The 12,572-nt window shown below is 55.6% G+C and overlaps 1 protein-coding gene across 1 annotated transcript in view; it reads left to right on the top strand.

The window, feature by feature from the left end:
- The first annotated feature begins 2,289 nt into the window (after window positions 1-2,289).
- GRK3 (G protein-coupled receptor kinase 3) overlaps window positions 2,290-12,572 on the top strand; it is a 65,513-nt gene continuing 55,230 nt past the window's right edge. The window contains exon 1 of the mRNA XM_038187525.2: window positions 2,290-2,515. Within this exon, the coding sequence (XP_038043453.1) occupies window positions 2,403-2,515 (113 nt within the window). The 5' untranslated portion in view covers window positions 2,290-2,402. The remainder of the gene's footprint in view (window positions 2,516-12,572) is intronic.

Genomic DNA, 12,572 nt, shown 5'->3' with positions numbered 1-12,572 from the left:
CAGCACGAGGAGAGCAGCTTCTTTGCTGGGGTTCTGTAGGAGCCCTTCTCCAATGTAACTTCCTGGAAATTGTCACAAGGAATGGCTTTGAAGCGCACATTAGAATAATACCCAGACAATAATGGCAAAAACATGGTTCAGAAATGAAAAGGAGAGCATTATGGAGCCTAAGTGGCGTTTTCTTGCCCATTACTGCAATCATCACCGCTGCAGAGTCATTTAAATATTTTAGGAAACAGAAGGGGCCTTCTTGGTCGGCAGCGCGAGGCCGGCGTTAATGGGTTTCGGTTTGCTCTGCCTCCCCTCCGAGTGACTGCGTGGCGCTGGTGCTGTTTAGCAACACGATCAGGTCAGCGACGGCAGCTCGCTGCGCTTCTCCTGCTGCTTTTTGCACGCTCCCGTTGCAGGGAGCCAGAACCGCTCTGCCCCGGGTTCCCTCCGCAGCCGGCTGCGTGTCGGGGCTGCAGCGGGGCCCCCAGCCCGCGGGAGCCACCCGCACCCATGGGTGCGGGCACGGTGAGGGGCACCTGGGCTTGCTCCTGCCTGGGGAAACCGGGATGCTCCTCATGGCCACGGATCCAAGCTGCTTGGCACCACTGGGCAGTGCCAGCCTTTCCCATCACAGCTCCAACGCTTTGAGCTATGTGTGACTCCACGCACGAGGCGTGGGCTGTGTTTTTTGCCCTGCTTGGTAGATCGATGCCTTGCAGCATGGGGCCTGACATATACTTACACATTTACAACTCAACAGCGTTCTGCAAGCATCAGTGAGGGCGTGCAGCTCCCGTGCCTGGATGGCTTCATGGCCACGGGGCTGCTCCTGTGCGGAGAGCCTGGCACGAAGCCCCCAGCCACGTGCAGTGACAAGGAGAGACGCACACCTCCTTGTCCTGCATCTGGGCCAGGAGAAAATAGGATGCTGGGCTCGGTCAGCTCCTGGGCAGCGGAGGGATGGGGACGTGGGGGACACGGGGGGCACAGGAGGCCCACGCCATGCCCCAGATGCTGCTCATGCCCCGTGCCGTGCCCAGCCGAGCAGAACTCTCCCCTGTGGTTCAGCTCCGGTGAAAAGTGCCGGTGTAAATCACCGTTCCCAACAAAAAGCCGTTCCCAGACGGTTCGTAACGAGGCGCACGGCGAGATCCTGCCGGCTGTATACTTTACCTTGCTTTAATCAGATCATTAACTTTCACAAAGCTGTAGGAAGGAGGAGTGGCGGCACTTGAAAAGAGCTCAAAACAAGCGGAGCTCGAAACTTCAGACTTGTCATTGACTTCGCCTTTCATTGAGCCAATTATTTCTGACATATTTGAGGAAAGTCAGGAGGGAGAGGAGTGCGGATCTGCATACATCTGCCTGCCTGCAGCCGAGGTACCGAGCCGGTGGGGGGGGGGGGGCCGTGCCCGGCGGCGCTGGGAGCCCCCCGCTGCCCCCTCGGCTCCCCCTCACACCACGTCTCGGGCTGGGGGGGGGGCTGCAGGCCCTACCGGGGCACTGCCTGCCCCGGGACCCCCCCAGGACCCCCCCAGCACCCCCACACCCCCAGTGCAGCGCTTTGCGTCCCCTCAGGGGCTGCCCCACCCCGGCCGTGCCCGCAGCCCCCCCGGCCCCGCTCCCTCGGTCGGCGCTGCCCCCCCCCTCCCCTCCCGTCCCCCCCACGTCCCCCCCCGTCCTCCCCCATCCCCTCCTCTCCCCTCCCCTCCCCGGCCGCCGGTTCCAGGTCCGGATTTTCGCAGGCGCCGCCGCCGCAGCCCCCCCCCCCCTTTCCCAGCTCCCAGCTCCCCCCCCCCCAGCTCCGCCGCAGCCCCATGGCCCCGAGCTGCCCGCACGGCGCCGCGGGGCCCAGCCGGGGGGGCCCGGCGGCCGCGTAAGGCAGCGAGCGGCGACGGGGCGGCCGCACCGGGAGCTCCCCGCGGCCGCCATGGGCTCGGCGGGGGCGGGCGGGCGCTGAGGGGGCCCCGCGCGGCCGCAGCGGGGGCCGGGGCGGGCGGGGGGGGGGGGGGGACGCGCTGCGGCTCGGCTCGGCCCGGCCCCGGCGGACGGGGAGGGTGTGTGTGTGGTGTGTGGGGGGGGGGGGGGTGGAGGGGTTGTTGGGGGGGGGTTTTCCGCCCGCCCGCCGCGGGCTGAGGGCGAGCGGGGCCGGCGGCTGAGCCCCGGGTGCTGCAGGGCGGGGAGCGGGGCCGCGGCGCCCCCCCCCCCCCCCCCCAAGCGGTCGCAGCTCGCACGCAGCCGCTCGCACACGGGAGGCGCTCGGCGGAGCCGCCACCGCCGCCGCCACCAACCCGTCCCCGTCCCCGTCCCCGTCCCCGTCCCCTTCCCCCCCCCCCCCCCATCCCGCCCCCGGGGGCGGCTGCTGCCCCCGGCGGAGCCTCCATCTGCAGCCCGGCGGCGGGAGCGGGAACATGGCGGACCTGGAGGCGGTGCTGGCCGATGTCAGCTACCTGATGGCGATGGAGAAGAGCAAGAGCACCCCGGCGGCCAGGGCCAGCAAGAAGATCACCCTGCCCGAGCCCAGGTACCGCCCGCACGCACCCCGCACACGGGGCTGGAGGGGCCCCGGTCGCGGATTTTTACCCCCCCCCCCCTTATCCCCAAGGACCCCCCCCCCCCCACTCCCCCGGTGCCGGTCCCTCCGGGGCTCCCGGTGCCGCTCGCAGCCTGTGGGGAGCCCCCCGGGGCCGGTCCCGGCCGCACCGTGCCCGGGGCCGGCAGCGCAGCCCCCGCCTTGGGGTCAGGGTCAGGGGCCGCACAGGGACCCGCTGTGCAGGGGGTTATTTGTGGGTTCGCCTCCCTGTCCGGCCGCTTAGGGATGTATTTCGGTACGTGGATGTGAGGGTGTGTGGAATCCTGCTTCCCACCCCAAAAAAAAGCCCAAATTTTGGGGTTTATTCGCTCCCCGCGCCTCGTCCGGCGGCTGGGCCGAGGGAAACGGGAGGCGAAGCGAGCGGCTGTGGCCGCTGTGCTCTGCAGAGCTATCATTCCTGATGCTCCGTCAGGGCTGACAGCAGCGGCTCTTAGCAAGCAGCTCACGGAGCAGAGGTGGCGGCGGGCACAGGGCTCGGCTCGTGGCCGGCACCGTCCCCGGGGCTCCACCGGTGTCCCTGGGGTGTGGGGGTCTGGGGGTGAAACCAGCCCCAGCCTCCCTTCTGCGTGGCAGCCCCTGGTCTCCACGCGTTATAAAATCACCTGAGCCTCGCTTGGTTCTTCCCGAGGCTGAAGGGAGGCTTTCTCCCCTCGTTGTGGCTCGGTGTGTGTGTGTGCACAGCCATGGATGCATTGAAAATCAATATTTGGTCAGCAAGCACCGCGCTACAACAGCAAAATCCTCCAAGAAAATTCGCTGCAGGGTGTGTGGGCAGCTCGCAAGCCTGGCGGTGGCCTAGCTGCCTGCCGCGGGCGAGGGATTGCTGAAGCCCTCTGCCCACTTGTTCGCTCCTTTTCCTGCCTCGCTGTTTGAATTCCCGGCGGTGCCGGGGGGGCAGCGGAGGGGCAGGGGCGGCCGGCGGCATGCAGGGTCCGTGGTGCTTGCAGAGAGGCTCCAAAACCTCGGCTGAGGAAGTTGGGTTTGCAAAGCCCGGTTAGAGGCGGCTTCCTGGGCAGGTGGAGGTGCCTGTTTTTCCCCTGGCGTGTGTAAATATTGATGAAGATAATCGATATCTGTGTAACGTAACCTCGGCAGTTAACCCTGGGTGCAGCTCGCAGCTCTCCGAGTGCCGGTGCTTTGCTTGGTGCTGGTGGTGCTGGGGGTGCTGCCTGTCACAGCAGGTACCCGGCTGCCCGGGCACAGCCTCGTGGCACAGCATGAGGCCTGGGGAACCTGCACCCTGCTGCTCTCCTTCCATGGGGTCTGCGTTTGGGAGAGGCCAGGCGGTTTCCCCGCACCCCATGAGGTGCCTCGGTGGTGTCGGGCTCCGTGGGGAGGGCAGCGGCAGCCGGGTGCACCGGGAAGTTTTGTGGAGTGGGAGAAAGGCGAGGGGTTGTGGGGCTGAAATGTTCATATGGCAGCGCCCGGAGCCGCGTGTGGGAGAACCAGTTTGCAAATGATGGGAAATATTGGAAGAAAAGGATTGCTCGCAGTCCCCCTGGGCTGGTGTGTGTCGTGAGGGATGCGGGAGCCTGGAGCCTGGGGGGAAGCTCGGAGCTGTGCATGGAGCTGGGGCGGGGGCTGCGCCAGGCCCCCCGGCTGCCGAACGGGAGGAAGCGGCAGCAGAAATGAGAACAGAGCCTTACCTAAGCCTGGGACCACAAACGGCTCGAGGTTGCTTGAAATGACTGAACTTCTCAGCCTCTAACTGCAAGCAGGGATTTCCTCATACAGTAGGAAATTGTGACCGTTATTCTGGTGTCAGATGTCTTCGGGCTGCTTTCTGCTTGTTTTTTTTTTTTTTTTCTTTTTTTTTTTTTCCTTCAATCTCTCATTAAAAAAGACGTGGTGTGTTGGGTATACTTAAATGTTGTGTATTGCTGGCAAACGGATCCTCTTAAAATTATATAAATCAGCTGCTGAAGTGCAGGTTGATATAGTAACAGCAGCGAAGCACCACCACGCACACAAGGTCTGCTCTCGCACGGGTTTGAAGTCAGACGCTTCCTCCAAGTAGATTTTTCATTTCTCCCTGCCCGTGGGAGAGCCGCTCATAGCACTGGGGCTGGGGGCTGTGGTGGGACACGGGGGGGCCCTGCCCTGCTGCGGCCAGCGTGCAGATAAAGGTCTGGGCCCCAGGGCAGTGCTCACATCGCAGGAATGCGAGGGGTGGTTTCTCCTGGCAGGCAGTGCCCTGGCGTTGTCTCCTCCAGCAGCCGTGCCCAGGTTTTACAGCCCGTTGTTTTGCTGGAGCCCGGTGCACCTGCTGGCACCGTTTTGTCTCGCCGAGATGCTGGATAAAGTAAGGGAGTTCCCTGGGGTGATTTTTGGGGGGTCCTTCCCTTCCGAAGGAAGGAACTGCAGTGCAGGAGGAATAAATTGCGAGGCTGCAGGCCAAGGCTTAGCAGCAAATCAACTCCGAGGGTGAAGAGTTTATTGGCCGAGGGGCTGGTTGGTGGTGAGTTGACACGAGGCATCCTCAGCTGTTTGCGCACCGAAACTGTTAAACGTGGTGGCTTGGGAAGAAGGAGGGCAAAAACGCTAATGAGACCAGCGTGCCTAGGAAGAGGCTTAGTGGTGGTGTTTTTTTTCTGTTTCTTTTTTTGTTGTTTTGTTTTTAAACACCAAAACAAGCCCTTTTCCATCCTCTGTCATCTGCTTTTCCTTCCTTTCTGTGTTTCCTCCTTTCCTTCTTAAGAGCCCTGCCAGGAGCTGGAGGAGCTGCGGTGTCTTTTCATTGCACATTCCTGTGAGATCCTTTTGGATTTGCATGGATGGACAGAAGGACTCTCAAAGGCAGAGTGACCTGCAGCAACAGGACCTAAAATGAGAAAGAGGACATAGATGCTGAAACGCAAGCAAATATCAAGCTTTAATCTTTCTCTGCAGAGTTGCTGTCAAACATTTTAGGTTCGGGAGGAAAGGAGCCCATGAACTGCGCTCTTATTTTTTAGGTTCTTCAGCAGCCTCCTGAACTCTTTCCCTTTTCAGTGTACGTTTTCGTTTTCCCTTATTTTGGTCAAAGGGTGTGGAAGAAGACTTTAATAGCTCTTCTTATTTGCCAATGGCTTCTTTGTTCTGAAAAAAGGATTTGCATATGGGGAGGTAGAGAAAAATAGTCCAGGAAATTAGATAGTTAACGTTAAAAGCTTCCTCGCTATAAACGTCACTTGAGCTTCGGGTGCTTTCGGTGTACAAATACCAAGGGCATGGTAACAAAACAGACCATGCATCTCTCCAGGCTTCTCTCCCACTTGTCTCGCTGTGTTGTAGATGTTTCTCATCTCGTCTCTCCTCTCCTAACCTGCTGCTTCGGTAATTACCGCTCCTTCCCGTGAATTCTTATTTTTCTCACGGATCTCTTATTTGGTCTCCTACCTTCCTCTGAATCCTGCCCCTCTGGGAAAAGGAGAAAAAAAAAACACGTTGCAGATGCTTCCTTCTCTGAAGTCACGCTTCTAGCTGTGATATTTTTCCTCATTACCGTCCCATCTTCGGTTTATCTCTAGAGGTATTTTCCGCACCAAAGAATGGGACCCCTGTGCTCTTTGCTTTCTTACCTAGTGTTATGCCAACTACCTTGTTGTGGAGGTTTATTGAATGCTCAGGGGTTGTTTTTCCTTTTCCAATTCCACGCTGAGCTGTTTGTGATTTGCTTTCTTCCTGTTGCAGTGCTGAGCGTTACCAAAACCCAAGCGGTGCCTTCCCACTAGGAGTGCGTTGTCGTCGCTCGGCCCTGTACTGCTGCTGCTCTCCCAGTGTTCTTCTCCTGGCGTTGCCATCGTCTTTCTCTGGATTTCAGTTGCTTCCTTGATGTGTCCTTCAGCGTTTTCTTGGGCCTCCTCAAACTTCTGCAGCATCTCCAAGTCAGAGGCTGGAGCTCCTCTCTGTCTCCCCGCTGTCAGTCTCGGTTACTTTGACGTTATTTTCCCCGGCTGTGTCTGACGCCTTCTTGTTATGCTTATTCATTTGGAGTGCTGTCTCTGGGAAAATTTTCCTGACAATTGTTCATGTAATTTTCGCATTTGTTGCTACTACGCTCGTCTCATCCCTTTGTTTGCATCTTTTTAGGTGCTGCTTTGTGGCGCTTCAAGCACCAGCTGCGTGCGTTGGGTGCTGGGGCTCTGCAGGTAGCGCCTGGATCACCCGGCGTCTCCAGCTCCCCACCAGGGGGTCCGAGGGCTGCAGCGGCCGGGTGCTGCCCCCTCCCCTTGCTCCTGCTGTGGTCCACGCTGCCCATTTGTGTCAGGCCTGCCAAACTTCTCCCCTGCATCCCTCACGAAAACACTCATGTGCTGTGAAGTTGATGAAACCCAACTGTGATTAATCTGGCGTGTTGGTGTCGCACCGGTGTTGTTTCCGTCTGCCTTTCTCCATCCGTTTGCGTTCTCTCAGCCAGGAGGATGGCAGGCGTGTTACCTCCTCGTTGTGCCGTGCCACGCGGGGGGCTGACAGCCTGCCCTGGGTGCTGCTGATGCCAGACAAACCCTGCCTGGCACGCGGGTTGTGCAGAGCCGCGGCGCTGCCAGGAAGTGCCGGGTGTCCCCCTGGCCGTGTGAGCGCAGCCTCCAGAAGTGCTGCTTTCCTGTTCTCACAGGGCCCAGGCTTTGCAAAGGCTCCTGCGTTTGGTCTGTGCACAGAAACGCTGCTGCTGAACCTGGTGGTGGATTTGGGATGACTTTGTGCCACGGTGACTGGGGCTGCGCGAGGCGGTGGTGCTGCGCCGAGGCTCGCTCCATCTGCTCGTAGCGGCGATGGCTGTGATTCATTTCACCAGCGCTTCTGAAGCTTGGTTCTCTAAAATTTCAAAACAGCTCAGGCTCTTGCTTGTTGCCTGCATTATTTATTTATTTATTCATTTTATTGTTCAGCAAGGTTGTTGCTTGGTATCGTTACACCGTTTCCAATACTTCCTAAACATGTAATTGAAAAATTTGAAGCTGAAATAAGAAACTAAAAGGGCATGCAGGACACGTAAACTGCTCAAAGTAGCCTCATTGAGGTGTAATTTGTGAAACTGTAGAGGAACAGGGATTTGAACTAAATGGTTTTATATTCCAGCTGTAAAGCAGTTTAATGTTTAGCAGCTGTGCTGTACCCCACCATTTGAACTGAACGTTTGAGCAAGGCACAAAGGAAGTAAAGATGGCTCAGAGCTGATACCTGAATACGAGGTGTGTGGCAGGGGAGCGTTTGGGGAGTGAGGATGGGTGTCGGAGGTGGTCCCAGCGTGAGCGTGGACCCGGGAGGAGTGCTGTGGGTTTGTACGTGCCAAGGTCGGAGCATCCCATGCTCGGTCGGAGCACGATATTTCTGGGATGGCGAGTGTCTGATCTCAGTAGGACAGCAGAGCATCTGCTCGGCTTTTAGGTGCTAAAAATACCTGTTGCTTTTGAGGTACTCGTGCGTGCCTGTCCTGCCCCAGCCCCCAGGTGCCCGCGCGGTCCAGCAGGATTTCAGAGAGCAGTGCGTGCACGGCGCTTGCCCCTTAGGCTTGTGTTGTATCCTGGATTATCCCGCTGTTCTTTATCTCCTTATTTTCTTAAAGCATTGACTTACTATTGCTGGTTACGATGGAGAGAGCCATTTTGCATTTATTCTAGTGCAATTCACGGTAATGGATGTATTTGAAAGGCTAGTTTACATAGCCAGAAATGATGAAATAGGCTGGAGCTTATCTTCTGTCCTGGAATCTGTGTTCTGCTTGGGCGAAAAGGCGTGCTTGAATATTCATAGGTGACTGTTTGAGGAGGGGGAAATCTGGGGCTGTGCTGAGGTGGCGTTATGAGAAAGGCTGAATGTGTGTTTGTTGTGGAATACGCAGTCCTGCGCAGGGTGAGGGCAGCTAAAAACTGTTTTGCTCAGAAATTCGACCTCCGAACTTTGTTGTCAGAAGAAGCTCGGTGGGGAAGGCAGTGAAAAGACGGCATTTTTGGACCTGTGCTCGCACAGAGCCCATGCAGCAGGTACAGGAGCTGCAGGCTGGTTTCACAAGGCTCAGGCAGACAGGGGGGCCCCGGTGGGCTCAGCGCAGGGACCTGCCCGGAGCTGTTCTGGCTGCGTCCCCTGCAGGGCTGCTGCAATTAAAGACCCTCCCTCGGGTATCGGTGCTTTAATTAAGAAACAAGGTAAACGAGGGCAAGGTGGGAGGAGATCAGAGCCTCCTGCTCCCTGAAACCCAAGGGATGAGCGGAGGGCTGGCTGTGGGTCCTGCTGCCCCGTAGGTGCTGTGCTGGGCCCTTTCCCTGGGGTGCTTTCAGCGAAATGCTGGGACGTTGGCATCAGGACGTGAACGTGTGCGGCCCTAACGTAGCTTCTGTTCTGGTGAAGTCATGTGGAATGGGCTGGATTAAGCTTCTTATCAATAATAATGTTTTCTGGGTGATTAATAAAATTAGAAAAAAGCCTATCAGAACCTGTCAGGTGCATTAACCGAATCACATAATTTAGCTGAATTAAATTGACGTAACAGCAGCAGCCTCCAGCCTTCCAAAACACAGCTGCTTTCCACGTGAAGAGCTTCACCCCATGCCCACGTGTTTCTCTGAGGAAATTGTTCCGAACCAAATAACCACCCATACAAACACACCTTGCAGAAATAAATAAATTCTGAGAGCGTTAGGGGAAGCTGCTTCCATGCAGAGCCCCGTGTCTGTTCCTGCGTGCAGGAATTTGCCCTCCCAGTGTGTTGTGTCCTGTTGGAAAGGATGGGAAGGGGCCGGGTGCCTGGCCACGGGGCTCAGTGGTGCTGTGCGGGGTGAGTGCTGCTGGTTCCCCTCCAGGAGCTGCTACCTCAGCCTGCGGCTCTCTCCTGCTGTTCCTGCTGCTGTGCCCCCCTGCTCAGCGCTCTGGCTTTGCTGGTTTTGGTTCCCAGCCCTCGGTGGATTATCAGGCTGTCCGAGTTCATGCTGGGGAGGTGACTTTCCTTTCTGAGCCTTCTTATGCCTGCTGTTTTCTTAAATCCCAGCTTGGCTTCCCCACGTCTTCTCCTTCAGACTCTGGTTGTGTTCTTACCGAGCTGCTCCTGCACCTCTCCGTCCCCGTGCTGTCACCCCAGCTTTTTCCAGTCTCCTTTCTTAGTTCCAATGATCACTTTTAACGTGGCTCCTTCCCTTGCATCTCCCTTACTTTTGCAGCCTAAGAATAACTGTGAGCTTCAGACACATGACGAAGTGCAAGAACTCAGTGAAGACAATTTAACACCTTTTTGTTCTGTTTTGCTGTGCTGCTTGGGATGCAGGGCTGTGGAGCGGTGCCTGCTGGTTTAAAGGGGATTGTTTCCTCTGGGGGAGAAGAAATGCAGGAGCATTTCTTTTAGTTTTACCTGGTTTTAAAAAGTTCTTGAAAGATCTGGTTCTCGCACCAGAAATACCTTGACCTCTTCACCTTTGATGAGTCTCACAGTGCTGAATTTTTTAAATGCACTTATTACAGAAAAACCAGTTGTCCATACTGACCTCGTGCCCTTCTGTCATTGCTTCACGTTGTCCGTGCTGACTCTGGCATGATCATAGTTCAAGGCCTTCGGGTTGGCATCTTTGGGTCAATTTTGGCAGCTTCAGGGTGAATTTTGGGTGCACAGATAAACATTTAAGTCACTAAAATCACGTCCTGAGCTGATAAATAAATAAATCCGTCAGGTGCAGCGTGTTTCAGCCAGCGAGAGCTGTAGTTCAGGTAGGTCAGTCAATCTTTATGCTTGAATGCTACTTCTAAAGAAAATTTAAAACATTTTATAGGCATGGAAAAGTTTTTTTTTAAAAAATTGGCACATGAATATTTTTGTATTTGTTTTTGAAAAAAGCCAAACATTGTGATTGACAAATGGCTTAATTGCTGTCGGAGCGGGATGTGATTCCATTCCAGTCTCTTTCTCTCGCAGTCTCTCAGTAGCAGCGTTCTGGTGGAAGGGCAAGTCCTTGACATTACAATTCAGTGTAATTATTCCTGAAAAATGCATGTGCTTAGAAGCTTTTATATTAGTTTCAGATTTCAGCAGTGATAATGCAGATGATCCTCAAGGAACACGAGTGTGTAATTTGAAATCAGAGCTACGCAGCTCTCGCTCTTGGCTCCCTGGTTGTAAACTTTCTCCATTAATACCATTTGCATAAGTGAGGCTGCCTCGGCTCTTGGATGAGATGCACGCACTGGGGAGGGGTGGTGGCAGAATGTTCTGTGCTCTAATCCCTTCCCCTGCAAACAGGCTCCTTGGGTAGGAAGTGTTGTTAATCACCCCTGACAATTGTAAGAGCCGTGGTGCGCAGTGATTCAGGAGCTGCTTAGCGTGGACCTCGCAGGGATGGGAAATGGGGGGGGAGCGGCTGCCAGGGGGGCAGCAACAGGCAGAGCCCAGCACTAGCCCCGTGCCACGTCTGGGGCGGTGGGTGCATGGGGAGAGGCTTTCCTTTCGCTCCTTGCTGCTCTGCTCGTCAGCGGAGGAGATGAAGAATGGGACGAGCATGTGCGCTAATTAATTTAGTACCAATGATCACTTTGATTTCTCTGTTAGAATAATTAAGTCAATTGGATGTTGCGTTGCTGCCAGGGTTATTGTAGCAGTGGATGCTAGGAAGGGGAGGAATGAAAGGAACGTATATTTTCCGTGTTATTTCATTGTTGTCCAAAAACGTCTTCGTGGTCCTCTAATGATTTGTTACAATTGGGGCTTCCAGACTTTCTTCTCACCTGCAGTGAGGTCTGAGCAAGCCTGGCTCTAGGGTGGGCTCGGGGGCATCGTGAGGAGCTGGAAGGGGAGCAGGAGGGTGCTAAGGGAGCGTGCAGCAGGTTGGTGATGGCAGTGGGAGCTCAGCTGCTGAGTACCGAGCGCTTTTCCTGCAGCATTTAGTAGTGTTTGGGCACTGCTTGGTGTGCCAGGAGCTCGGTGTGCCGGGGTACCTGTCCGAGGGATGATACCTGCCCTGAGGAGTGCACGCTCTGCACTGGCAAAGAGAGGAGCAAAGGAAACACTGCTTCGTTTGACGGGCTGGGGAAGTGAGGCAGATGATGTTTACGACTTGCCCGAGATGATACAGGAAATGTTGGCAGAGTTCAGCACTGAGCTGTGCTCTCCACAGGGCAGTCCCTGTAGAGCTGCCATTTCATCTTGTTTTGGTTTCTTGTTCTCCTTTTTCTGTTTCACCTTATAAGTGAATGTATTAGGGAGTATAACTGCATTCTTAATGTCGGTTTGATTCTTTAATGCTTGCAGTAAGGCGGAATTTTTTTTATTATTTTTCAAGCTCTGGTGTGGGCATCTCTGCACTGGATAACATCCCACCGATCTGAACTCTTATTGATTTGCAAGAAAAAATAATGTGCTTTTATGATAAATAATTAAAAGCTCCTGCAAGACACAGTAGTAAGAAGGTCAACAGTAAGTAGCTTCTTGATCTAGTTCCAACAGAAGGAGTGTGCCTGTGTGTACATACCACCGCATCCTTCTTCACCCTTTCCATTTCCGAGGCGCGAGATGCTTTCAGAAGAACTCCTGCATAATTTAGTGCGACAAACCTGCGGGGACAGACTCCATGCAGCTTTGAAATTAATAGCAGAACTTTTAGGAAATATCAAAGTGAATGCTGTTTATTTTACTCTGCTCTGGAGCTTCCAGTTTCTGCCTACGCCCACACCCGTGGCGGTCGTGCCCCCGGCTGGCTGGCCCTGCTGCGGGGCTCTGCTCATTGCCCTTGGGGCTGGGCAGATGCTGGCTTTTCTGTGTTAAAAAGCACATCATTCTTTTTTTTTTTTTTTTTGTTCTGTTGAGTTTTCCAGGTGTGTTTCCCAGCGGGCGTTCTGTGCCGTGCCGCTGCCCTGGCGCCGCGCTTTGTGCGCACCCGTTCAGCTCGCCACCCCGCCAGCCTATAGGCAGCGAGAGCTCTTTAATTATAGAAGATATTTGAACGGCAGAGATTGCCTTTTGGTGGATGTCTTTGATCAAGCCGGGATGCTGGCCATGGTGCCAGGGCTCCTGGGTGCCTCCTGGGGC

Source organism: Anas platyrhynchos, chromosome 16 (assembly GCF_047663525.1).
Source record: "Anas platyrhynchos isolate ZD024472 breed Pekin duck chromosome 16, IASCAAS_PekinDuck_T2T, whole genome shotgun sequence".
Classification (NCBI taxonomy): domain Eukaryota; kingdom Metazoa; phylum Chordata; class Aves; order Anseriformes; family Anatidae; genus Anas; species Anas platyrhynchos.
This window is presented reverse-complemented; position numbering and strand designations above follow the sequence as displayed.